This window comes from Electrophorus electricus, chromosome 3 (genome assembly GCF_013358815.1).
Source record: "Electrophorus electricus isolate fEleEle1 chromosome 3, fEleEle1.pri, whole genome shotgun sequence".
NCBI lineage: Eukaryota > Metazoa > Chordata > Actinopteri > Gymnotiformes > Gymnotidae > Electrophorus > Electrophorus electricus.
Window position 1 is genome coordinate 27442501 of NC_049537.1, and position 24858 is coordinate 27467358.

Sequence of the window (24858 nt, forward strand, 5' to 3'; positions counted from 1 at the left end):
GAAAGAGAAAGAGAAGAAAGGAAGGGAGACCTGGTAGAAGTTCTAACATTCTCCTGCATTATTCATGTGGAGTTTTCCCCTGCAGGCATCCAGGTGTGCTGAACGTGGCCAACCAGGGGAAGAAGAGACAAAGAAACAGAGAGAGTGTGTGTGTGTGAGAGAGAGAGAGAGAGAGAGAGAGAGAGAGAGAGAGGAATGGATGTGGCTAGGCTACAATACTACAGGGAATCGCATTAGAAATACATGAAGAATAAACAAATGACTGCATTTTCACTCATTATGCTGCCATTAGAGAAGAAAACAGTTCAGCATTTATCAGGGGGCGGGGTTGTACAAGACAGGGGGTGGGGCCAATCTGCTCAGCCTGCTCCAGTTTTACGCGTACACGTCCCCCTCGCAAACACCCACTGGCTCGCTCACCGAACACCTCCTCAGGCTCCGAACACCCACTGGCTCGCTCACCGAACACCTCCTCAGGCTCCGAACACCCACTGGCACCATCACCGAACACCTCCTCAGGCTCCGAACACCTGCCCGCTATCTGGGAGGAGAGGAGGTCCCTCCCTGAGCACCAGAGAGCCACACTGCCACCAAGATCAGCGCAAGGTCATTGTCCAGCTGCGGTTTAGGCCTTGAGCTATTTTGGCCGTTTTTGAATACTTCTAATCTGGCCTTTATATACCATCTTAAATAATGCTTACTGTACCAATGTTTGGTATCTATTTGCAGCACACCACCTATATAACCTGACACAGATTGGTTTGACATACTTTATCAAAATATTAGACATGAAAAACAAAACAAAACAAATCAAATCAGATTTGAAAAATGATGCTTTTTTTACTGCAAAAAACACAAACCCAGTGAAGCATTTTGAAGACTGAAAATGAAAACACAGGTTGCAAATGTGAATATAAAACCAAGATAAAGTCAAACTATATCCAACTATTTTGTTGTATAGATTCTACTTGGTCTATAGAGAGCATACAAAAACTAGAATGACGTTTAAAGCCAGCACTTTCGACACAAGCTGACAGCAATGTTCAACTTGACAGTGTTTTTATGCTGTGACACCTTGAACCAGTCATGTGGTTTGATCACGCCGGCGTGCTCAGCAGCTCCAGAGGGCTACACAGATCAGGCTTGTCATTCTGTCTGCAGCGCACAGGTGCTGTAGGCCACACCCCCTACAGAGCAACAGCCACACCCCCTACAGAGCAGCGGCTAGGCCTCCTAAAGATTAGCAGCGAACGCCGCGCCATAGCCTGCCTCGGTCTTTATCTTGCTTGCATGCTTGCTTGCATGGTCATACACACACACACACACACACACACACACACACACACACACACACTCACACACACACACACACACACACTCACACACACACACACACACTCTCTCTCTCTCTCTCTCTGAGTGGATCTACACTTTTCTATCTTTATCTCTTTTAGCTGATGTTTCCTATTATGACTCACGAAGCCCAAGGTAAGTTCGGCCATATCTATGTGTGTGGGTCTGCATTTCTGTGTATGTGTGCCTTTGTGTGTGTGTGTGTATGTGTGTGTGTGTGTGTGTGTGTGTATGACCATGTGTGTCTTTTAATTAAGAACATATGTTAGCAAAATTTCACTTTCTGCTCAAATTAATCAATTATTATATGAAGGCCCTTAAGGACAATGAACAAAGCCCCAATTACTCTTGATTGCATGCCTCTCCAGCCAAAGAGTACTCATTAGTGAGCGTGAGATAGCCAGTGGCTTTGGGGGAGGTGCTCGCTGTGTTTATGGGACTGTGGATATGGCTGCTGTCCATGTGCCACCCCTCTGGAGTGGCCCGAGAGCTGCAGCCTCTCCCTGGGACACATCTGCCTTCACTGAGCAGGAAGGCTCCTGTCATGTTCCTCATCACTGGGCAACTCTCACACGCCCAAGAATTGAAGAAACGGTTGTGATGGTGAGCGACAGCTGCACACACCGCCGCCGGCTCTTCCGCTCCGCAAGTGTGCGTGCGGGACGGTGGGCCGGACGCGGGTTTAATCTGACGGCCGCCGGTGCCTGTGTCTCGCCACCCCACCCTCCGAAAGGGCAGCAGGGTGTATGTCAGGCGGACATGTGCGAGACGAGTGTCTAGACTTCAACTCTGCCGTCTCACTGCGATGCCGTGTTGACTCCCGGCTTCTGCTTCCACAGAGATAACTACTGATCTTGCTGTATGCTGTTCTCCGCACACACCTAGAGGACAGCACACAGCTGCATCCACCCACCCAAGCCCCCACTCACACACACACACACATTTTTCAGTGCATTGATCAACCGCTGAGCCATAAACAGGAAAAGGGCTTAATCACATGGTTAGTAGTTTAGTAACGGGTAAAATCACATGGTTAGTAGTTTAGTAACGGGTAAAATCACATGGTTAGTAGTTTAGTAACGGGTAAAATCACATGGTTAGTAGTTTAGTAATGGGTAAAATCACATGGTTAGTAGTTTAGTAATGGGTAAAATCACATGGTTAGTAGTTTAGTAACGGGTAAAATCACATGGGTTAACAGTTTAGTAACGGGTAAAATCACATGGGTTAACAGTTTAGTAACGGGTAAAATCACATGGGTTAACAGTTTAGTAACAGGTAAAATCACATGGTTAGCAGTTTAGTAACGGGTAAAATCACATGGGTTAACAGTTTAAATGATATGGGTTAGTACCTTCATAATGAGTTCAATCACATATGTTAGTAAGCTTAGTAATGGCTGTTTTTATATATGCCTGCAACCAACAGGATAACACCTGCTACTGCTGATTAACAAATGAAAAGAAAAGGAGTAGGAGAGAGAGAGAGAGAGAGAAGAGAGAGTGAAAGGAAGAGACTGGGGGTGGAGGAGAGATTGCGTTTCAAAAGCTACTTCTTGTTACTTTAAACAGAGCTCAAATGATGAGGAGAAGGCACGCGATTCCAGAGTAAACTGTTTACAATTCACAAGAGGTACGGATACAACTAACAAGAGTTTTATGAGTGGAACAGATAGACCTTCATTTTAACCAAAGCTCAAATGAGGATATCCACACACACACACACACACACAATTCAGGCTGATTTGGTAAGCGATTTGATTATGAGGTCTTTTGCTGTCTGTGAGGTCCGCAGTAGTGATGAGACCGGCTGATAGCGTAGACTGTAAAAGCAGTGACACTGCTCACATTAGCATTTAATACTGACTCAGCCCAAGAGTGTGCACTCCCTTGGCAAAGCTCATCAAAGCCTCCCGATGTCCTCTCACACCAGAAGACGACGATACAAAGCCGTTCGGTTTCATTTGTACTTTGTTTCTATATTGTCAGTGCTTTCTACAAGTGTAATTTGAATTGGATGTTTTTCTTCGCGAGGTAAAGGATTTGCTCTTGGCTACTGCCATATTTGATGAGTTGTTAGATCGGAGCTGATTTGAACTGATGGCTCTATGCTAACCACCCCCAACTTTACAACCTAGCTATCTGAAAAGGAAAAATAGCCCTCAGTAGTTTTACCACACTGCGAAACACAATTTTATTTCTTTATATAATCTAGAACTGTAACAATAGTAACCTGCTACTGCTCCGAATGTGCTGGAAAATTGGAAGCTGCGGTGGAAAAACAGAGCTGAACCCCATGGGGAATGCCGGCCTATTTTGATGTGTTATTGTGGAATTTCAGTTTCTGTGGGACTGACTGAGTGCTTGTGTAAAATCCATCTCAAACAGATGGGTCAGTTAGGACCCTGCTCAACCCTGGATGTGCTGACCGGAGCACTGCCTGTCTGTAATGGCGCTCTTTTTTTTCCATGGCTTTGGAAAGGTCAGCCTCCACTAATGGTTCCCATTCTTCAATCTATCCCTTAAAGTCTACTGCAACCTTAACCCGAACTCACTGACACACATACCCGCACTCGCGTGCGCGCACACACACACGTACGCATGCTCATGCATGCACCAACGATAGTTCCCGTTGGTGCACTTCTCGGTTCAGCTTTAAGGGAATGTGAACATTTAGTTATAAAAGCCAACATTAGAAAACTATGGGTCATAAAGGGACATAAAAGGGCTTTTTATCCGTTCTGAAAGACGGCACAATGTGTGGCTCCCTTAACGGGCCGATAGCCACTGACTGATTGCCAGTCTTCAGTAGTGTAACAGCAATGGCGTCTGGTGAACCTGCTTCCACACGCTGTTCTTTGAATAGGAATTACCACATCCTTTGAACCAAAATGGCAGCTAACATCCTTACATATTTACCTACCCAGCCCATAGCGCTCTTCTTACGCAGAGAGACAGAGTCTCCTTCTTTCCATGTCCTCCTCTCTCCTCAACCCTCATTTGTTCAGATTTTAATTTAGATCACACGAACATGGTGCACATCACACCTGATTAAACTCAAATTGTTAAACGACTCCATTACAAACACACACGCGTACACGTACGAGCGCATACGCACACACGCACACACACACGCGCAGACACATACACAGAGAGCGAGAAGACCATCATTACACTCATCTTCTCTTGGTGAACTTTTCTGACTGTGCTATAATTAGTTTTGGCTTAGAGGAAGAACACTCCTCTTCTGACATACATTCCGCTGATACGCACATACACCGAAGGAGCCTTATTAAAACCCTGGGTGGTCTGTTCATATAAACTTTGCCTGCATGTTCACAGGTCGTGTGAGCATGATGTCCGGATGTCCTACAAACTGTGTGCTTAAGCCTGTTGGAACTGGGCTTGGTAAACACAAAATGGGCTTTTTTCCATATTAAAGCCTTGGCAGCTGTTTGGCTGTATATTAGGGTATGGGGTCAGGAGGTCACCCGTAAATCACTGTTTTTTATTATTATTTAAAAAATGCTCTGAGACAAGCACACAAAGCTCACACACACTTTCTATCACAGCACAGAGGACACATCCCCAGATCTCCAAGAACAATGATTGTTGTCTCGTTTTCTCTTTCTGCGTGAATGTGCATTTTAACCCTTGACCTAGTCAGTTTGACTGAGGATTTATCAGCACACACACACACACACACACACACACACACACACACACACACACACACACACACACACACACACACACACACATACGTTTAGGGACACTTACACAACATATGGCACAGATGTCATGCCAATTCAGGCCTGAGGGGGACCTGAATTGGGGAGAAAGCATTCCACCACACTACTCCGCTATCTCCATGCACACACACTGCCATACACGTTTATTATTTACCCTCACACACACACACACACACACACACACACACACATGCTCAGTTGCTTCTTTTCTCTCTCTAGCCCACACTGGCACGCTGTGAGAGCACGACAGCACCGGCAATGCACCACACAGGGGCCACAGAGGTGCTGGGGCTACAGCATAGAGACAAAAGAGCAAGGCACCACATCCCCCACACGGAAAAGTCAGGGGTCTTCCATCACAGCATGGCCGCATGAAAACCCGCCATCGGGAATCAGAGCTGGGAGCAGGATCACCGCTGGGTACGGAACAGTATACAGAAGGCGTGGACGTCCACTGGTTCCTCGCTGACTGGGCCCTTACTTGCTAGTTGGTTCTGGCCAGACACCAGCGACAGAGAAAACCTAGGAATGTCACTGTATTCACAAGGAATGATGCCACGCTGGCCTGTGAATGCAGGCAGGGAAAGCAGGATATTAATAGAGATGGGGCAGGGGGGAATATTTGTGTGGACAACGAGCATGAGCGCATGCACGGACCCACACACCCGCCCGCACAAACACACACACTAACACACGAACTGCTAGGAGTCTGCGTCTCTGCACACCGGTAAAGCCGCAGTAATCATTAATTGAGTGCTGACAAAAGGAGGGGATTATGAAAGCACCCAGTAAATACATTCTGTGGTGTGTGTGTGTGTGTGTGTGTACGCTCTGTACATGCATACCTGTCAATAAAGCGACTGATTAAAAAACTCCCTCGGGTCAATAGAATTGATCGCTGTAATTGCACTCATTGTGTATGTAAACAAACAGAAACAACTGGATGTCCAATCAGATGTGTCGTTCCAGAAGTGGGTTTATTTGAAGATGGGAACGGTAAACAACACATGGTGAATTATCTAGTGTTAGTGAATCTGCATGACAGATTACAGTTATAAATGTCTGTAGCATATATACGAGCAGAGAAAGTACAATTTGCATTTATACTGTTAGCATCTCTAAAACAAACTGTGTGTGTGTGTGTGTGTGTGTGTGTGAGGGGGGGGTGGTGTTTGGGTGTGTGTGAATATGTAGCTCTTTGTCTTCATTCTGTCATTATTCTGTTTAACAGCTTTTATATATCACCGATTTAAAAAGCAAAACACAAGTTGATAAAGACATGCATTATGAGGGCAATCTTGGATTAGGTGGTAATAATACCGTGTACTCTGATTAAAATGCTCTACACCTGTGGTGTTCATGTGTGCATGTGTGGGTGTGTGTATTAAGGATGGGGAAAAGCCATTACTAACTGGCTGCCTCTGTCTCTCTGCAGACTCTTGCCAGAGAAAACATGGTGATATATCAGAAGTGACTGAACACCAGACTTCCAGATGAAAGAGGTGAACACAGTTATGTCCAAACTGTGACAAGACGCCAAAAGACGCATGCACGCACGCACGCACGCAAGCACACATAAGATGGTATTGTAGAATGTCAGTGATACTGGGAGTATTATGACGACAGACCAGTACACATAAAACAATTCTGACAGAAATTATGAATGTGAATGAACACAGTACTCTGTAATGCAAGGTAGCAGATGAATGATTCAAATGTACACTACTTAAATAAAATGCAACATCTGTAACATTTCAAACACAATACAAATGCAGAGGAAAGTAGAATCATTTCAGGTACTACACATTACAGGTACTGCACATTTACAGGTACTACACACTATACAGGTCTTAATATCCCACAGCTTCCTTGTTTTTCATAAGAAAACCTGTACAGTGACTGAACAAAGACAATGTGGAGGAACAGAGACAAAGGAGGGTTTTTCTCTTGCTCTCTCTCGCTGACACACTGGTGAACATGCACTCATTCTCTGGGTTCATTAAATCACACACACACACACTTACTTAATGACATTTGTTCACCTGTTCAATTCACCTACCAACCACTGACGAACCTAAAACCCAGTAAGATGTAATGCAGGTTCAGTCCACCCAATAGTAACATTAGCATGTGGAAAGGAGCAGAAGTTTTGACTATCAAATGTTTTTATATATAAAATTCCCATTCAAATACATGAAAGCTTTAGTGTTATTTTAGTTTTATCACAGACACTGACAAGAAATGAAGAGAGCAATGTACGATAGCTAAGTGAAAGATAGCACCAGCTACTTTGATGGACACACAAACACACACGCACGCATGCACACACACACACACACACACACACACACACACACACACACGCACACAGACCACATCTCTGAGAGCAAGCATCACACACCTCAGCTAAATGAGCAAGGCAGGTCAGCTTTCACTATTGAAGGCCCCTCCTCTGAGAGAGAAACTCAATACCAGACATTAGCATTAAACAGAGAGAGGGGAGAAAGAGAGAGAGAGAGTGAGTGGGAGGGAGAGTGAAATAGCAAGCTATTGAATGCCACACTGAACTTTTCTGAAGTGAATGTAATGCAGTAAAAAAAAAAAAAAAATACAGCTATGGATGTGCAGTCTGAAGTGCTAGGTCAAAACTACAGTACCCATGGTGCATTAGGGTTGCAGACGGAAGGGTAAAGAGAGCTGTGTAGACACTGACCCAGTTCCCCATGCCGGCAGCAGTATGGGTGTGTACGTGTGAGGGCAGGCACACGTCGTGAGAAATGTTGCACACTGCAGCATCTCACACTGCGAGTTCTGCACTGAACATTTGCTGCGTGTATGTGTGCGTACGGGGGCGGTCGTGTCTATGACGGGGTACTGCATGCAAGCTACTGAACTGAGACCAGAATGGAGCAACGTCTAGCATGGAGCAGACAGGGAGCAGAGAGGCAGTTGAAGGCAGACGGGACGTGCGGGTAGTAATCACAGCTACTCCTCGTCCCCAGTGAGTCATGGCTTACTCTCCTGGCGCTGACCGCCGGCATGCCCCTCCACTCGCCGTGCTGGGAGCTGTGGGGGGGGGCAGGCAAAGGGCTGCGTCTCGCTGGAACACTGGTGTCTTTGTGCACTCCAACTGCAGAACAATACCCTCCGCTCCGACCCCAGCCGCTCTGCACTACAAAATAGGCCAGGTTGCCTAGCACTCTGCCGGTCGCCCCTGACAACCCCGGAGCCTCGGCAGCTAGCTCGGGTGAGGTGAGGGGGTGTCTGGTGGCAGAAGGAGGAGCTAGTGTGTCATTCACACACACACACACACACACACACACACACACACAAAGACGCACAAACATGTGCCCGCACATAGGTGCGCCCTTCCCCCGAATCTCACAAAACAGAGTTCGCCGTGTCAAATCAATCGGCAACGCCTGTGGACATCAATATGGGGCCAATAAACAGTGCTGGCGGGAAGTTCGACCCTTCACCTCCCCGGCGACCTAAGGAGGGAGGGCTCTGCTAACGGACGGGCTGCACCGGAGCCCCACGGACAGCACCCCCCACCACCTGAAAGAAAAAAGCCCTGCACTACACCTCGGAGCAGAGTTCATTAATCAGAGTGCTGGGACAGGTGAGAGTGGAGTGTGAGGAGTTTTCTCAGAGGGAGCGTGAGACGGAGGGGGGCCTCAACGGGAGGGAGGAGCGGAAGAGTTCTGATGGCGAGACAAAGGAGACGGGCTGTATGTTCACTACGACCAACGGAGTGTGCAAATGCACACCAGCCGAAGAGCCGCCGGCGGAGAGAAAGAGGAAATCAGAGACATCCACAGACACAGGGGCTTGGTAGGATGATGTCATCTCTGTGTATTCCTGTGGGGGGGGGGGGTGTACTGATTGTGCTTCTGGCTGTTTTTAGCACCCTAATAGCATCAGTCACATGACTCTAATTCCAATTATCACCTCCTGCTCCTGCTAACTCCTGCACAAGCTAACGCATGCTCTTATTAAGCACCAGAGAACGCATCTTCATTAGAGCAGCTCATTGGAAGAATGGTGTGGGTGTGTGGGGGTGTGTGTGTGTGTGTGTGTTTGTGTAAGCTCTGCGCACAGCTGGCCTACACTGCCCCACGTCGAGGTCATGTAAAGTTGAACTTTATTTTAATACAATCTCACTCCTCCAGCTGATTGCATAGGGAGGGAGTGTCCGCATGTGTTTCGTCTCCGGTGGCTGGCCAACAGGAGCACTCTCCTTATCCTCTATCTGACTCACCAATCTGACTCACTCCTGGAGTCTGAGTCACTCCCCCTAACCTCCAAACCAGTCTGATAGTTTCCCAGACATAACATGAAAGTGAATGAATGCATATGATGAAACTTAAACCAGCAAACTTCCAGGTTACTTGAATCCTCAATGACATTGCATCATGATTTAGATATTATCGTGGAAATCAATACTGAAAGTGACTATATTAACACTGACACATGTCTGAACCAAGTGTGTTCAGTGGTGAACACAAAGGAATTCTACTCAAATTTCTGCTCTACTCTGTTTTCTCTACACACTCTCTCTCTCTCTCTCTCTCTCTCTCTCTCTCTCTCTCTCTCTCTCTCTCTCTCTCACACACACACACACACACACACACACACACACACATGCATACACAGGCGAGCGCACACCCGAGTTCTGGTTTATTCTGATGGAGTGAGGGCCATTACATCTATTGTTCAGTAGTCCTGTGTGTGTAGGCAGTACAACACTGTGTAAAAATGATGCATTTTGCAGACCCCATTAGATATGGATTAACCTGTAGATGCTTTGTGGGTGATCATTAAACACGCACACTTCACAACAATGCCCTCCTTCACTCAGCCAGGCGAGCTCAATAACATTATGGATAAAACACCGTGTAGAAAGATTAAGACCCAGACTAGAGGGGTGGGGTATAGCAGAAGGAAAAGTGGTGAAGAGGTAGAGAGAGAGAGAGAGAGAGAGAGAGAGAGAGAGAGGGAGAGAGAGAGCTAGCAAGCTAGAGAAAGCAATTTAAATGCCAACACAAGTATGCTTTTAAAGTTGCTCCAACCATCCCAGCAGTTTAGCGTGAACCATTCTCCAACAGCAAAGAGTTTGAGCAGATCAATCTAAATCTCTCATATGTGCACGCAGACACACGCAGACACACACACACACACACACACACACACACACCATATCTTGCCTCTGCACTGGGGCCTCCAGAGATTGGGTACGGCTTAAAATAAACCGCAAACATGGCACCCGCTCGGCAGACGCGCACACAACTCCACACACGCAGAGCGCGGCACACGCTCCTCTCCACCAACCACTATGCCCATCTGTCCTCTCTACACCTCTCCTGTTCAGTCGCTCTCTCCTTGAATTGCTTGCGTTGCTGTGGAGTGTGACAGACAGCTCCCTCCCAGGCTCTCCTGCACCAGTGCGCTCCTGCTGCCTGCCACTATCTCCCCTATCTGTCTCCATACCTTCATCCCCATTTCTCATCAGCCCCGCTGATTGAAGCCAGGCCCTTCTGCAGCCGGCTCACCCCCGCACTCACGCGGATACGCGCACGCACGTGCGCGCGCGCATACAAATATGCACGCATGCATGGACTCACGCCAGTCGGTGTTGTGACCTCTGTGTGCCTTGAACTCTAAAGTTGGGGATTGTGTGAGTGTGTGTGTGTGTGTGTGTGGGTGGGTGGGTGGCTGTACCCTGTTCTTGCAAGGCAAAAACACAAAAGTGCCTTCATTTAGGTTGAAACTGAGAAGAGAGAGAAAGAGAAAGAGAGAGAGAGAGAGAGAGGGAAGGAGAGACGGAGAGATGGCTTTGAGATTGCAATGTTCCCTTGCTCTGACGGATGACCACTCCGATAAGTACCCACAACCAGATGCGCACTAAACATGATTACAAGTTTCCTGTAATTAAATGTTATTAGTTCATTAATTACGGTTGAAATAACTTAATAATACTTGCTCATGGCTTCCACACAGTCATTAATGCTCACTGACTTATCAAACTTTTACTGCTCCCATCCCTCACCGGAGAGCTAAACATGTCCAGCAGAGTAGCGAGTGATCCATCATATCATGAAATCCAGGACAATGGCATGTGAGTGTGTATGTGTGTCTAAGTGTGTAGTTCAATTCAAAACTGCAAAGGCTGCAGAAACATTAACACAAAAAGCTGACCCACAGTGAAGCACTGGATATATATCCCCCTCCTACACTCCCTCTCCACAAAAACTCTTCAAGTCAGAGAGAAACTAGTGTGACCTTTAACAATAAAAAACCTTGAAAGAACAGAATCCGACAGTCACCATGACACCAGGGAATCCCATAATAATCCTTTAACACTCAAAAGAGGCTTATGCAGGGGTGGGAGGGGGAGTTGGGAGTCTTGAGCTTTTGTTTGTGCAATGCATTAGTGGGACAGCATTCCAGGCTCCTTTGGCAGGCTGGACTTGGCGCCAGTGTCGGAACCGCTCCACAACTGGATCTAAAAGCCCACGGAGCAGCCCGTGGAACCAGCGGCAGAAGTGCCTGCAGAACCTTCAGCCCTCATTACCTTGTTCACGGCCAAGAGAATCTGTTACTACGGATACTCACGGCCTCAGCATTCGATCTTAGATAAAGATTGTAAAGAAAAAAAAAACAAAACCGAAGAAAAGATCGCATCCTGTGACTAGCGTTAGCCAAGTCCAGCTATGGATTTTTCAAAATGTACCGGCACCCCAGCTCAGGCCAGGGGATTAGAACTAGCTGTAGCGAGGAGGTGAGTGGCAGTACACCGGGCTCCACCCAGCACGGAGGTGGCTGCTTTGCACCATCCCTCTGTGTGGGGCCAATCTACGCCCCCGTCTGTTCCAGATCTACCCAAATAGCCCCGGGCCAGGAACTGCGTCTGCTCCTCTCCTCTCTGCGTCTGGGTCAGAGGGCGCCACACAACACTGGGGCCGCGGCCTCAAGGAAACACGACTCGATGTGTGTATACACACACACACACTCACACATAAACATACACACGTGCAGCGCTAATTAACAAATGAGAAATTTTGGGCCGGCTACGTGGGTTGTACGTTGAGTTACGTTGCTACCTGAACATGTAAATAAATATATTTATGGATTCAGCAGGATGGATGTAGAAGAAGTTAAAATATATGATTGTCTCACTGGCAAAAAAAAAAACTGTGCTGTTTGTAACACTCAGTTTAAAAGTTGCAAACTGATAAATATGTGACTCCTGATTTCCTAAGCAAAAGGGAGGTTTTCCTGTACCTATTAAAGCACAATGTATTGTACGCAAGGACATATTTATCAGTGTAAGTCCTACTCGGTGTGAGTAAAGTCCTGAAAAGTGTGACTCTCCCTTTTCTTCTCCATCTCTCTCTCAGCCCCTCTCTCTGTTCCTCACTAGTTCTCACATACACACACAGCCACACAGACTTCATTACCCGACATCGATCTGACAAAACAAAGTCCCCGGGAGCATCGATCGCTGTGTGGCCGCGTGCGCCTCCGGAGGTGGAGCTGTTGGAGGGCCCGGAAAAGGCGCGCATTTCCAGCTCAGCGCGCTACAACAGTCGCCGTCTCTTCCGTACTTTCAGGCAAGCCATGGTTTTCTACCCAGCTCCAAATTAGGCCGGCCTCGCCCTCCTGCTGGAATTAACTGATTAGGGAGATGGACTCCAGTACTGGAGTTTGCCTGTGCCCACAACACAGTCGTATAACCACAGGGCAGGACTGTTCTCAGTCTCACACACACAGGACTAATCTGGAACACACGGTAGGGTTGGACAAGATACAGCGAATACCTTGTTAAGACAGTTTGGAGGGATAAACTATAATGTGTTTGAAATTGTAAGGCACTGTGGTGAAATCTTTTTTTTTTTTTTTTTTGCTATATTCGCCAATGTTAGCTCACACGATGACATAAAACATTTCACTATACAGGAAACTCAAAAATGACCTTTAAGAACTATATCATACTAAGGCAAACCCTTCATTGCAGTAAGTGATTTGTCACTCCAATTTATAAAATGACTAAGTAAACCAACCAAAAGAACCCCATTTACAATCAGGCATTAACTAAAGCATTTGCTTCAAAGACAAGTCCATGTTTGTTCATTAATTTAAAACACATTAGAGACTGGACTTAAAAATTCATGTTATTTTAAAGGAGCACCAGAACAAAGACAACAAAGTTCTCAAAATACCAGGCCTCCTTTTCTCTTATCGCCACACACACACACACACACACACACACACACACACACACACACACACACACACACACACACACACACACAAGCTTGTGTTCCCATAACTGCCTTTTAATTCCAGCTGAGTCAGCCCATAGAGGAGCATTGAACCTGAAGTGCTGATGACCTCACTGCTTCGCTCTGATTGGCCAAACTCACTGAGTGACAATCCTCATATATCCCAGGCAAACCAAGACCTGCATGCCTTGCGTGTATCTCTCTCTCTCCTTCTCTTCCCTGGTGTGAAGATGCATTACTGCTTGTGTTACAGGTTTATCAGAACAGAAGGATTCTCAAGTTTCCTTCAAACTCCTCTGAAGGAACATGATCAAACACACACCTTTAGAACAGTTCAGCATGTGTGTGTGTGTGTGTGTGTGTGTGTGTGTGTGTGTAGACACATGCTTGTGAGATCTCGTAACTGATGTGATCACCTTTCGCCAACCCCCTCTCCCTCGCATCAGCTTTTCTGCTCACGTCTCCTGCCGATCAAAAGAACTGAAGCGGTCTGCCGTCAGGGCTGAGGAAAACTACCGGAAAGCAGCGAGCAAATACAATATGTGTGTTCAGCATTCAAAAGATCCCGTTTTCAAGTTATACGCCGGAAAGGGAAAAACAAAAACAAAAACAGAAAGAAAATCAAAGCGAATGACATGTTAGAAGAGTTTTTACAACTCCGTCACTGCCTCTGATAAAAACCCCTGTTGCTGGCTGAGTTGGTCAGAGAGTAGCAGAGTTCGAGAAGCCGTGTGTCAGTGATGTGGTCAGTGAAACAGCTCAGAATACCCTTTCCTCCTTCACAGCTGGAAAGAATGAGGCGGGGGTGAGAGGTTTCATCCCTGAGTCATTTGCTTAAAAAAGGGAGGTGATGAATGAGCGTTAGTGAAACAAAACATCCTCCTCATGTTAGACAAGAGACTCCCACTAATCCACACACTGGGGTCCACCCCCTCCGGTACTTGCATACAGAGATGGGGTGAGAGGAGAGAAATCACGAGGTGTTCATGCTTGCACTGGCAGAAAAGACTTGGTATTAACAGCGACTCCACACGGGTGACTAGATAAAAGGGTGAAATTGCAAAGTGAGAACTTTAGTCATTGTGTGTGTGTGTGTGTGTGTGTCCATCCCAGTAGTTCATCTTTCAACTTACAGGAACTGAATCTGTGAGTCAACAGACAAATAACTATTCTTTGAGAGTAAAGTATAACTTGCCCTTCCTACACACACACACACACACACACACACACACACACACACACACACACACACACACACACATACACAGCGGAAAGTGCCCTTAGGCTGTGAAATGTAGACTCCCGGTGTGAAATCTAAAGCCATGGTTATCTCTTATGTTTTAACTGTTTCAGGTCAGTGTGTGTGTGTGTGTGTGTGTGTGTGTGTGTGTGTGTGTTTCATTATTCCCATAGTACAAAAGTTAATTCAGAGCAACAGCTTGCAAGTAGTTCATATTTCCACAGATACAATCTGAGGTGAATATTATATATTAAAATTAAAAGTGATGCAAATATAAATGTGGGAAAAAAATATGATAAATAATGAGCAATATTTGCATGCAGTCCCCAACGAGCCAGTACAGATTAAGAGTGGCTCCCTCTTCTCCCTACTCACTCAGTCAAACTTTAACCTGATTCTGTGTGAAACTCCTCAGCGTAGCCTGGTGTTACTTTGGGGGAGGTGATTAACGACTCATTTTACTAGTTGATTAAACAGTAACCTTTATCAGAAATCCTTGGTCACTGCAATGATGAAGCCCATTGGCCTGTTTGTCCTTCCTGCTGAAGTGAACTCCTCTCCATATTTCAGCGGTGGCTAAAAAGCCATATGGATACGGGTGAGCTTGATTGATTAACTGCATGGGTATAGGCTGCCCGATCGATGCTATGGATTAGAGGATGTTTCATTTGTGTGTGAAAACCTAGATGCTTTAAACCACAAACATTTCGCACTTGCGTTATAAACACTCCTGAGCAAGGATCACTGCACTCACGCACTACACACACCCATATACTCTGGGCTATAAACAGCCCCTGTTTAACACAACCCATCACTTCGGCCTCCCCCCTCTCTGCCTTTCTCACAAACACACACTTTAAATACAGACCCCTTCCCCCACCCCTCTCTCACACACACTCGTCTCCCACCGACAGCCAGGAGAGAAGCAGTCTGAGAACTGGGCTAAAGATCCTGCCGTTATTCTCCACTGCCTTGTCAGTGACGTTCACCACAATGCCGGCCTGGGAATCTGCTCTGCAAGCGCTCGCTGGAGCGCTGATGAATTTCCGGAAGGTGGGCAGCACTTAACCTGTGCTGCTAAAGGCATCCATGCTTACCTTTTAGCAGGGCCTGTCCCTCGGTGATAACGTCACTAACGATGACGCTGTACTCTGGCTGCGTGAAGGCCGGCTCACACAGCGTGGCCCCTTCACCCCATACCACCACCTGCCAAAAACAAGCAAACGCATCAGCCACCGGAGACGGATCACGGCTCGCGGAACATGGGGACGATTCCCTGGCACGCGCGTCTCTATGAACGATGCACGGCAATCCTCTCTCTGAGAGGGAAGTCAATTCCGTTTGCGATGACCTCACGGAAGAACGGGGGTATATTTCAGCATGTAGTGCCAGTGGGCGAAGATCGATTGATTTGAAAGAGGCCTGCGGTGAAAAAAACATTAATAACCTTCTTCTCTTCTTCTCTTAAATTATTCAGCATGTCTCATGAGTGTCGTGTTCCCTGAGGGCTTGCCGTTTGCTCTCTTCTCCCCTAACCCCCCTCCCCCCTGCGGCCATGAAGCATCTGTTGTTTTGGAGTGGGTGTAATTAGACTGATGAGGTCATAAGGGTGAGACGTTAGCCAAGCCGAGCTGACCATCGAACACACGGTCTGGCTTTACAGGCCAGGTCTGGAAGAGTGCTTAATAATGTATGCAGACACACACACACACACACACACACACACACACACACACACACACACACACATAAAGCTAGTCCTCTCTTAAGTCCTACATGCACATATGTGCAACTAAGCATCTCTCTAGCATCCACAAAGGCCAAGCCTGATCCGAACGCCTCCCAAATGCCCACCTAAATCATTAAAAGCCAGCATAACCTACTGAAGTCATACTGTAAGATCTAGTGCAGATACAGTGTGACACGCACTCTCTGTCCCCCGGTGTGGGTAAATGGCTTGCTTTGGCTCTTGAAGGGAGAATTAAAAGATCAAAGGACGGCAGTATTTGGTTCCTGATGTCCACTGTGAACTGGCCTCTTTGTTTTGGAGGGAGATCAGAAGGGGAGCGGAGACGACTGCCCTTGTTTGTTAATGAGATGGTCGATTCACTAAACATGTTAATTACTTGTTACCTCAAAGGGTGCTTGAGTGACCTGTTACCCTCGGTCTCATTGCCTCTGACAGGCCACTTGCTTTGATTCCCAAAGAAATGTTCACTTATAGTACAATCCTGGCTATTACTGCCAGTGGTCAGACATTGATTGTAATATGTTATAATGACGCTTAATTATAATAATAATGTGTATTTCCCTGATGACGTTGACAGCTTGTGGACTCGTCGTATCAAACTATGCAAAGCTGCTGAACCTGTAGGTGCCCCACCTCTAAAACAAATGCCAGGAAAGAGAAGGATGGTGAGAAATCTGACTTTAAATCGTAATGTCAGCAATTGCAATGTGCTGCCAGTGCTTTATCAAACAGCCATACAGACGACGGACAGAATGGGTTAGGACGCGACCACGCTAGTGACGATGGCTTCGCGCAGTCCTGCTGACGCGAGGATTCGGCGAGGAAGGAACAGAGGAGACCCGCGCGACAGAGCCACGCGAAGACAGAAAATCGCATAGGACACGGCCGACGCGCGAGGGCATTAGCATGCGGTCCGCGCGCCCGCAACCTTTAATCGGCGTTTCTAAGCGCGAGCCCTCTCCGAAAGAATGCGCGCAGAGTTGTAGCCCTGAGTGAGCCTGCACGAACCCCATCCCCATCGGCAGGATTTAAACAAGCATGGGGCCGTCACACACACACACACACACACACACACACACAAATACTGTCACAACTGTAAATCAACATTCTCTGATGTTTTTTAAAAGGCGCAGAAATCGCAAATTAACATTACATGTAATTTCGTAATGAAAGAGCACGCGTCTCGGGTTTGCGTTGGACACATTTAATAGGAAATGTAGGTTTTAAGAGCAGGGATTGTCCAGTCAACCAAGTGATTTATCGTTCATTTCTATGGCGATCTGTAGCCATTACGCCAGGCCAAATCGAATATCCACGCCAGCTTCAGATTTTCCATTGTGCTCCCACCAATTTAAAGCCCAGACTCATTTCTCCGTATACTGATTGAACTCCTGATATTTCTTATTTGGGTTATGCGTAGCCTGCTGATCACCCCCCCCCCCCCCCCAACCCCCGACAACAGAGAATTCGCATTTGCAGGACAGAGAGGAGCGCTGAGCACGGAACGGATCCAGAGGCTCTGGGCGGAAAGAGTATTGCCCCGCGGCGACTTCGATGAGCGCTTCATTAACCGGTTATTCTAACCTTTGCTTCGTTGTTTAGAGCATAACGACTGCAACGAAGTCGTGTGGTAACTTTCACGTCCCGACAAAGCCGCAGATGTTTGAAAAATCCGCATCCGTCGTTGACTGCCCCCTCAGCCCACCTCCTTTCAGTTCGGGACGTTTGAAAGATTGCAACTGTAACCACTGGCAGTACATGGCTACCGTGCTTAATATGACAACAGCGCAGTCGATAAACTAAATAACGGTCAGTGCAATCAAGTTGACGAACGCTAACACACATTATTCATATTTATGCAACAATGCCGTGTGTTTGGGATACTAGATGCGCCATACAACGGGGCGCATAATTTTGATTCAATCCCCCATGTGAAAAGCACATCCGACGGCGTAAATGTCTACAGTCCGGGCGCAGCATGCTGTAGGCTGGGAGAACGGACCTCTTCAGCGCAGCGTCAAGATGACCCAGCCGGCGTTCACGCACAGCTTGCAAGCACGCCGTTAAAATTCACGAGTGCAACTCTTATCAACCCAAATATTACAAGTATACCAACGAAACACAAATACGCCATGTACCAAATCCCCAAAACCCGGCAAACGTTTAAGAACATCGTCGCCAAAAGACACCCCAAGCGCGAGGACACGGGACCGCAGCCTACCTGCAAAGCCGCGAGGAGCGTTAACATCGCACCCCCCCTGCGGTACATGGTGTAAATTCCGATAAAGTCGCCCGTTTCCTCTGAAGACCGACGCGTTAGAGTTTTCCGTAAGGCAGCAACGGCGGCGGCATGTAGCGACAGCCTCCTTCCCTCGCACCGATCCGTGCTACTCGCAGTCTGGTACTGACGCTGCTCCTGCTCTCACAGTTCAACTGCAGCGTTGCGCCTCAGTGTCTCCCCCCAGCGGCGCATAAATAAATAAATAAATAAATAAATACACACATCCCCGAAGCACTCTCCATTAAACGGGACTTTCTTCTCCGTCAAGTCTCCGGAAGTCAGTATGAAGAGTGACGGACACCGCCTTCTCTAGCAAAACAAAAGGGAGATGTTCTTCTTTAGCCCGGCCCAGTGCCCTTCAATGCCCACTCATCGTCTGGAGTGTCCGATTTGCAAGCTTTTCAGTTCGGAATGCCGTGGTGCTAAAAAAGAATGAAGACTTAACATTAAATAAAACTGAATATAGCAACAGAGGCTACATTATTCGGAACATAGGATAGACATTGTATTGTATCACTTCCCTTCTGTTCAAAATACATTCAGAGTGACTCAGCAGTGCGAATTAAAAGCCGTGGCGGACGGGAGTGGGACGTTCGTTCAGGTAACGTTGTATATTTATTTGTTTGTTTGCTGTTCCCAGAGGCCAAAGTCGTTGCACTGTTCTTGACAGACGTGGCCGCAGGAAAGCTCAAATGGCACGAGGAGTGACCACAACAGCAACGTGTGTCTACAGAGCAGATGTCCCGTGAGCTCTTAGAGTCTCCGGTCATCAGCGCGCTCCACCATCTGCTCATCATTACCGGACGGCCAACAAGCAAACACACACACACACACACACACACACACACACACACACACACACACACACACACACACACACACACACACACACAGGAAGACTGAAAGAGAGATTTCACCTGAGCCCATTTTGAATCGTCTTTTCAAAACACACCACCTCAATAGATGCTTAAACGAACCCTTTCAGTGGTTATTTATACGGATGCTTTCCAAGCCACGAGCACTTGCACGCTATTTTGACACGGCAGCCATCAGAAAAGATCGGCGACGGGTCAAGGATGGAACAGGGTGTTACAACAAGCGAGCATTTTAACTGAAGCGCTGTAATGAATCATTTCAGCTATAATAACTAACCAGTAAAGTAACTTCTAGTTTCCTGCTAAAACCCGCTGCTGCTCTTCAGTACACTGCACATAGCTTGCACTTCATTGCTGCCAAAGATATAATAGTCAGGTTCCCCCTCTCTTGCGCCCCCTAAATTGGGCAGCGCGAGAGCTCATCTTGTCCTGCGAGCTCCAGACTCCCTTCAGACACGCGGACGAATGATTTGTTTTTGCGCCGGCCATATTTCCCGCGCACTGAACCAAAGCGCTCCCCGGGCGTATTTTCTGCACACTAATGCCTCCGGATTTCTGAGGCAAAGCAAAATTGGAGCATCTGATAAATGAATTAAGAGAAGAAGCAAATGTTATACTCGGACGCGAGGGAAGTATATGGAGTCATTAGTCACCGTTAATGCCACGGTACGACCGGGTCCAAACCGTGGCGATATTAAGGCGTTGTTTTAAAACCACGCATGGAGGAATCAGGGGATTCTCCTCATTAATTCAATTCATAATGATGGATTGATTTAAGGAGGGAACATGGGGACATGTCTGAATAGGTCTTTGATGGATGAGTTGTCAATTGGTACATTAAACTTTCTTTCTACCTTTGCTCTATGTGTGTGTGGCTGGGTGGGCTTGTGTCTAGGATAATTTAGGAGGCGCACAGTTAAGAGTTAGGTCCCTGTCTCACAGAGGGATGCTTTCAGCTAGTAAGCTAAGTGGGGTCAGCCCATTTTACTGTTACATTCTGTTCGCTATTGCCATTCCTCCCAGAGGGAAGAGGAAGTTATGAGCAAGCCTTACTTGTTTCTTTTATATGTCTCTCATTAGTATGTCACTGTTTGTTTTCCACAGGGTCTTTGACATGCACCACATGCTGTGTGTGTGTGTGTGTGTGTGTGTGTGTGTGTGTGTGTGTGTGTGCGTGCGTGCGTGTGTGTGCGCGCGCGTACACCGAGCCAAAGTGGGGTCATGTGATTTTCTATAGAATATTTGGAGACCTCCCCTTATTTTTTTATATCTCTCTATACTGTAATATACATTTGTCCTGTCCTATCCCATCCTTTGTCCTGTCGGCAAATTTTATTTGTGCACTAAAGGATGCATTAAAAATGTATTGCACTTTACCCCCATTGTATGAAAGTAACCAGTGACTTCACAAGTGAAAAATTGTAACAAATTGCACAATCCAATACATGGGACATATTTTTAGAACATAATTGATATGGGGGTGAATGACAACTGTTAAACGTACTAACTAGCATGCAGTTTTTGACTGAAAAAACAGTCAGTATAATAACTACAAATTTGTTACCATATTTCTTAGTATATGCCAAATATACTATATAGAAATATACTATACTTGAAATCTCGATAAAGGCAGTTCCTTAATTTAAAGCATTTATTTCTTCCATGTAATACCTCTTCTCACTCATTTCCCTTCCTCTCTCCTTCTCTCTACATTTCCCTTTTTCTGTTCAACTCTTGATGAGACTAATTGTTCTTGTGAGAGGCGGCTTGAGTCAGCGGTGGCTAGGCATTGGATGAGAAGACTGGGAAATGTTAGAACAGAACTAAGCTTTTTTTTCAGCCATAGTACACAGATACACACACCACACACACACACACACACACACACACACACACACACACACACACACACACACACACACATGCATACACACACACACGCATGTACACACGCACAGACGCACGCATACACACACACACACACAGGCAAACACACACACACACACGTTAGGTGGCATGTGGCTTTGAGAGCATAATTACTCTCTAAACCATAAAGAAATGTAAAAGAAAAGAAACCATCCCTTTGTTCTTTTCCTAACTTTCAGTGTTGCTGGGAGGTTCGGCAAAGGAACTACTGTATTTTTAAATACGTCAACTCTGTCATCCATCACAGATTGGAGCAGAACACCAGAGAGCTCTAGTAATCGATTTCTGCAGGCTAAAGTAGCACGCAAAATGTTTTAAATTTGAAGAATAAAGGGCTTTAGATAACAACACCGACAACAACAACAACACTAAAACACATATAACTGTATATGTCTACTGTGTTCTCTGAGCAAATCTGGGTCAGCTGTGTTTTATGTCCCTTTTCTTAATTGGGACATGAAACAGTCTGTTCGAGCTGGCCAAGCAGAGAAAAACAGTAAACATTTCAAAGTTCAGCAATGTTTGCACACAATTTGTGGGCTTTCACAAATTGTAGTAGACACGCGTGTAGTATTCAGAGTGCCATTCTGATGTAATGGGGAACGATGACATGTCTCATGGCCTGTCACCATCAGGATGAGGAACTACTAATCACTGAGTAGATAATCGTGTGTACTGTAGAAAAGATAACATGTTAACACAGACACAGAGAGAAAGACACACACAGACACACACCCACGCACCCACTGTATGCACTAAGGCATGTAGAGGCTTCCTTTATACAGGCAGATGAACACACACATAGGGATAAATACATCAGCTAATGTTCTGTGCTAGGCACTTGAGAATGCTCTTTCAGCACATACATTAAGACTGACCGCTGGTCACCACGCTCCTGCTTTTGTGTTTTTTACATGTTACTGCTTGTGCTGGACATCAAGCAGTAAACAGAACACCATGGAGTCCAAGAATAGGCTTACTTGGAATTAATGACACCTTTGTATTCCTGCTTACAGGTGGTAAGCAGTGTTTACAGGTAACACCTGGTAGTTGTCAGGGCCAGAGCTTGCACCATTTGAGTGCAATTGGTAAAACAAAATTGGTACAACCAAATAGTACTTCTGGCATGTTATTGTGTCTGAGACTAATATTCACAGTTAGAAATTTAAAAGTGCCTGGATTATAAACTATGCCAGGTGAAAATTCAAAGTGTGTGAAAACTGGATACTAATAAATCCCATGACTCGTCATGTAACGGTGGGCGGAACCTTCAAAAATTCACGTGATCTTGTAATATGTTTTGCGTTTGTCACATACTGGATATAATACTACATACTACTATTGGAACCTGTATGCAGTATACAGTATGTAGTAGGCTATTTTGAGCATAGCCATTTTGGTCTTTGTGTAGATCCCAAAGGTGTATGTGAGGGAGCCTTGAGACAAGCTGTAAAAACTGCATAAAACCTACACTAACCAAATACATCGAAGGATAAAGGTAATGCCAGTACAAAAATGAAGTAACCTAAATATTATGCACTAAAAATCGTCAATGAGGGTATATGAATGTTAGCCTGTTTTTTTTTTTTTAAATAGTGCTACAACCAGCAGCACTTGGACATGTTTAATGTCAGACACATTCTGATTGACTCTTGAAAATGCGTTGCGTGATTCCATGGAAATGGTCTAAGCATCGTGGTGGAAGCTTTGGGAGCAGCACGTTTGTAGTTGTTTGCTCTTTGAACAAGCCAAAGTAGAAATGAAAATGACCAGATGTTGTGTATAACATTTATTAAATGTAAATGATCATTTAAGATTTTACAAATCGTGCTTTCTGGAGGCTTCTTTGTGTAGTTGGCCATGGGTGCACTGCACCCATGTCACCTGCTGTAGCTCCGCTATAGGTAGTAGTACAGGCCCAAAGTATGGATGTAAGTAGTGATTCTTCAGAACAAGTGTAATTGGACAGAACTTCTCAGCAGAATAACGATCCAGAACTATTAGACAAGAAAAATCAGCCTGGTGTAACAGACTAGCCCCTAGATCTCTGTCAAGCTGCTATGAGATGGATTTGGCTGCTCAGTGAGTAAAGGATGCACCACTAGTCACCAAGGGCTTACACAAGAACTTGATTTTGCTTCGAAGTGTTCAGACTGTAGTCTATATTTGAACACAGAAATAAATGAAAGTCTACTTCTAGTCCAGTCCACAAGTTTTGAGCTCCAACAAAGACAGACAGGCACGTCTCAGCGGTATTGCTGGTCTGGTTGGTAGCTCTGGAAAACTAAAGTGGGAACCTGCAAAAACACCTTAATATAGTCATTTCATGTGGCATAGTTTTGTAGGATTCATGAACTGATTTTGCTCCATGAACACCTGCCAGTGCTGCTGAGCAAAGTTTTCTTATCACTGTAGTAGGAAGCTTCACATCAGCCCGTGTTGGCTAATGAGTTGTTTCATTATCTAATAAAGCAAGCTAATCATCACTTATTACTGAGCTATATATTATTACCTAATATAAGGTAATCATCATTTATTATTTCTGCTGCACTCTCTCTGAGAAGGGCACTGAGGGTGCTGAGATCAAAACCATAACCCTACACTAAACCGGCTTCTGTCATGCCAGTTCCTGCCAAATACCATCTTACCCTTCATGCTCCCAGCAGGTTCCATCCTGCATCCAGACCTTTCGCTGGTGAGGTCATCATTAGCCGCCTGTGTGAAGACACCGCACAGAAGCCTTTTTCTCGCTGGACCTTAAAGAACTCCAGATTAACTTTAAAAAAAAAGTTTCTCTGCTTTGCAAGATTTATTGGCTCCTCACCCTTCAAAAGCGGTTGTGTGGGATTTTCAGAGTGCACCCATCCCTCTCCATCCTGCTCACTGACTACCGTGTGAACATGCTTGTTAAATAATGTACTTTGATGTTTTTTAAACAGATATCAGATGCGTGGGTTGCTAACCAACAGAGAAGTGGAGGCAGGGAGAGACGGATCCAGGACTGCTTCATTAGGCCACTATTTCAGTCCACCCTAAACCCAAAAAAGTGGGAAAGAGAATTGCCAACACTCCTCAGGAAAGGCAATTTGTTCCTGAGATTTTAAAACGCAAGCTGTTCCAGTGTCATTTCCAGCTGCATTCACTCACTGCTTCTCTGCATTCACTTATTCAGATAAGAGCAGTTTTTTATCCACTAATATCTAGTTCAGAATGTACAGTGCTTAGATTGTGGTTCTTGGAAAGTTACAAATAAATGTAATATTTATAAAATATTATTATTTAATATTAATATACACAAAATTATTGCACAGGAATAATTTGTATGATCTTTTCATGGAGAATAAACCTGATGAGAGTTCATGTTACTCTTACAGAGCTTTACCCAAATGATCACATG

The 24858-nt window shown here is 45.8% G+C and overlaps 1 protein-coding gene and 1 long non-coding RNA gene across 3 annotated transcripts in view; one reads left to right on the forward strand and one right to left on the reverse strand.

Moving 5' to 3' along the window:
• The window catches only part of cdh2 (cadherin 2, type 1, N-cadherin (neuronal)), a 32644-nt gene extending 13868 nt beyond the window's left edge, over positions 1–18776 (reverse strand). For both annotated transcript variants that reach the window (XM_035524177.1, XM_035524176.1), the window contains exons 1-2: positions 18601–18776; positions 15727–15835 (exon numbers count right to left, since the gene is read on the reverse strand). In XM_035524177.1, the coding sequence (XP_035380070.1) occupies positions 15727–15835; positions 18601–18648 (157 nt within the window). In that variant the 5' untranslated portion in view covers positions 18649–18776. The remainder of the gene's footprint in view (positions 1–15726; positions 15836–18600) is intronic.
• Positions 18777–18995: 219 nt separating this feature from the next.
• On the forward strand, positions 18996–24821 carry LOC113592207. Its single transcript, XR_003412292.2, has 2 exons — positions 18996–19261; positions 24401–24821. It is a non-coding gene; the product is annotated as an uncharacterized LOC113592207 (long non-coding RNA).
• The last annotated feature ends 37 nt before the right edge of the window (positions 24822–24858 follow it).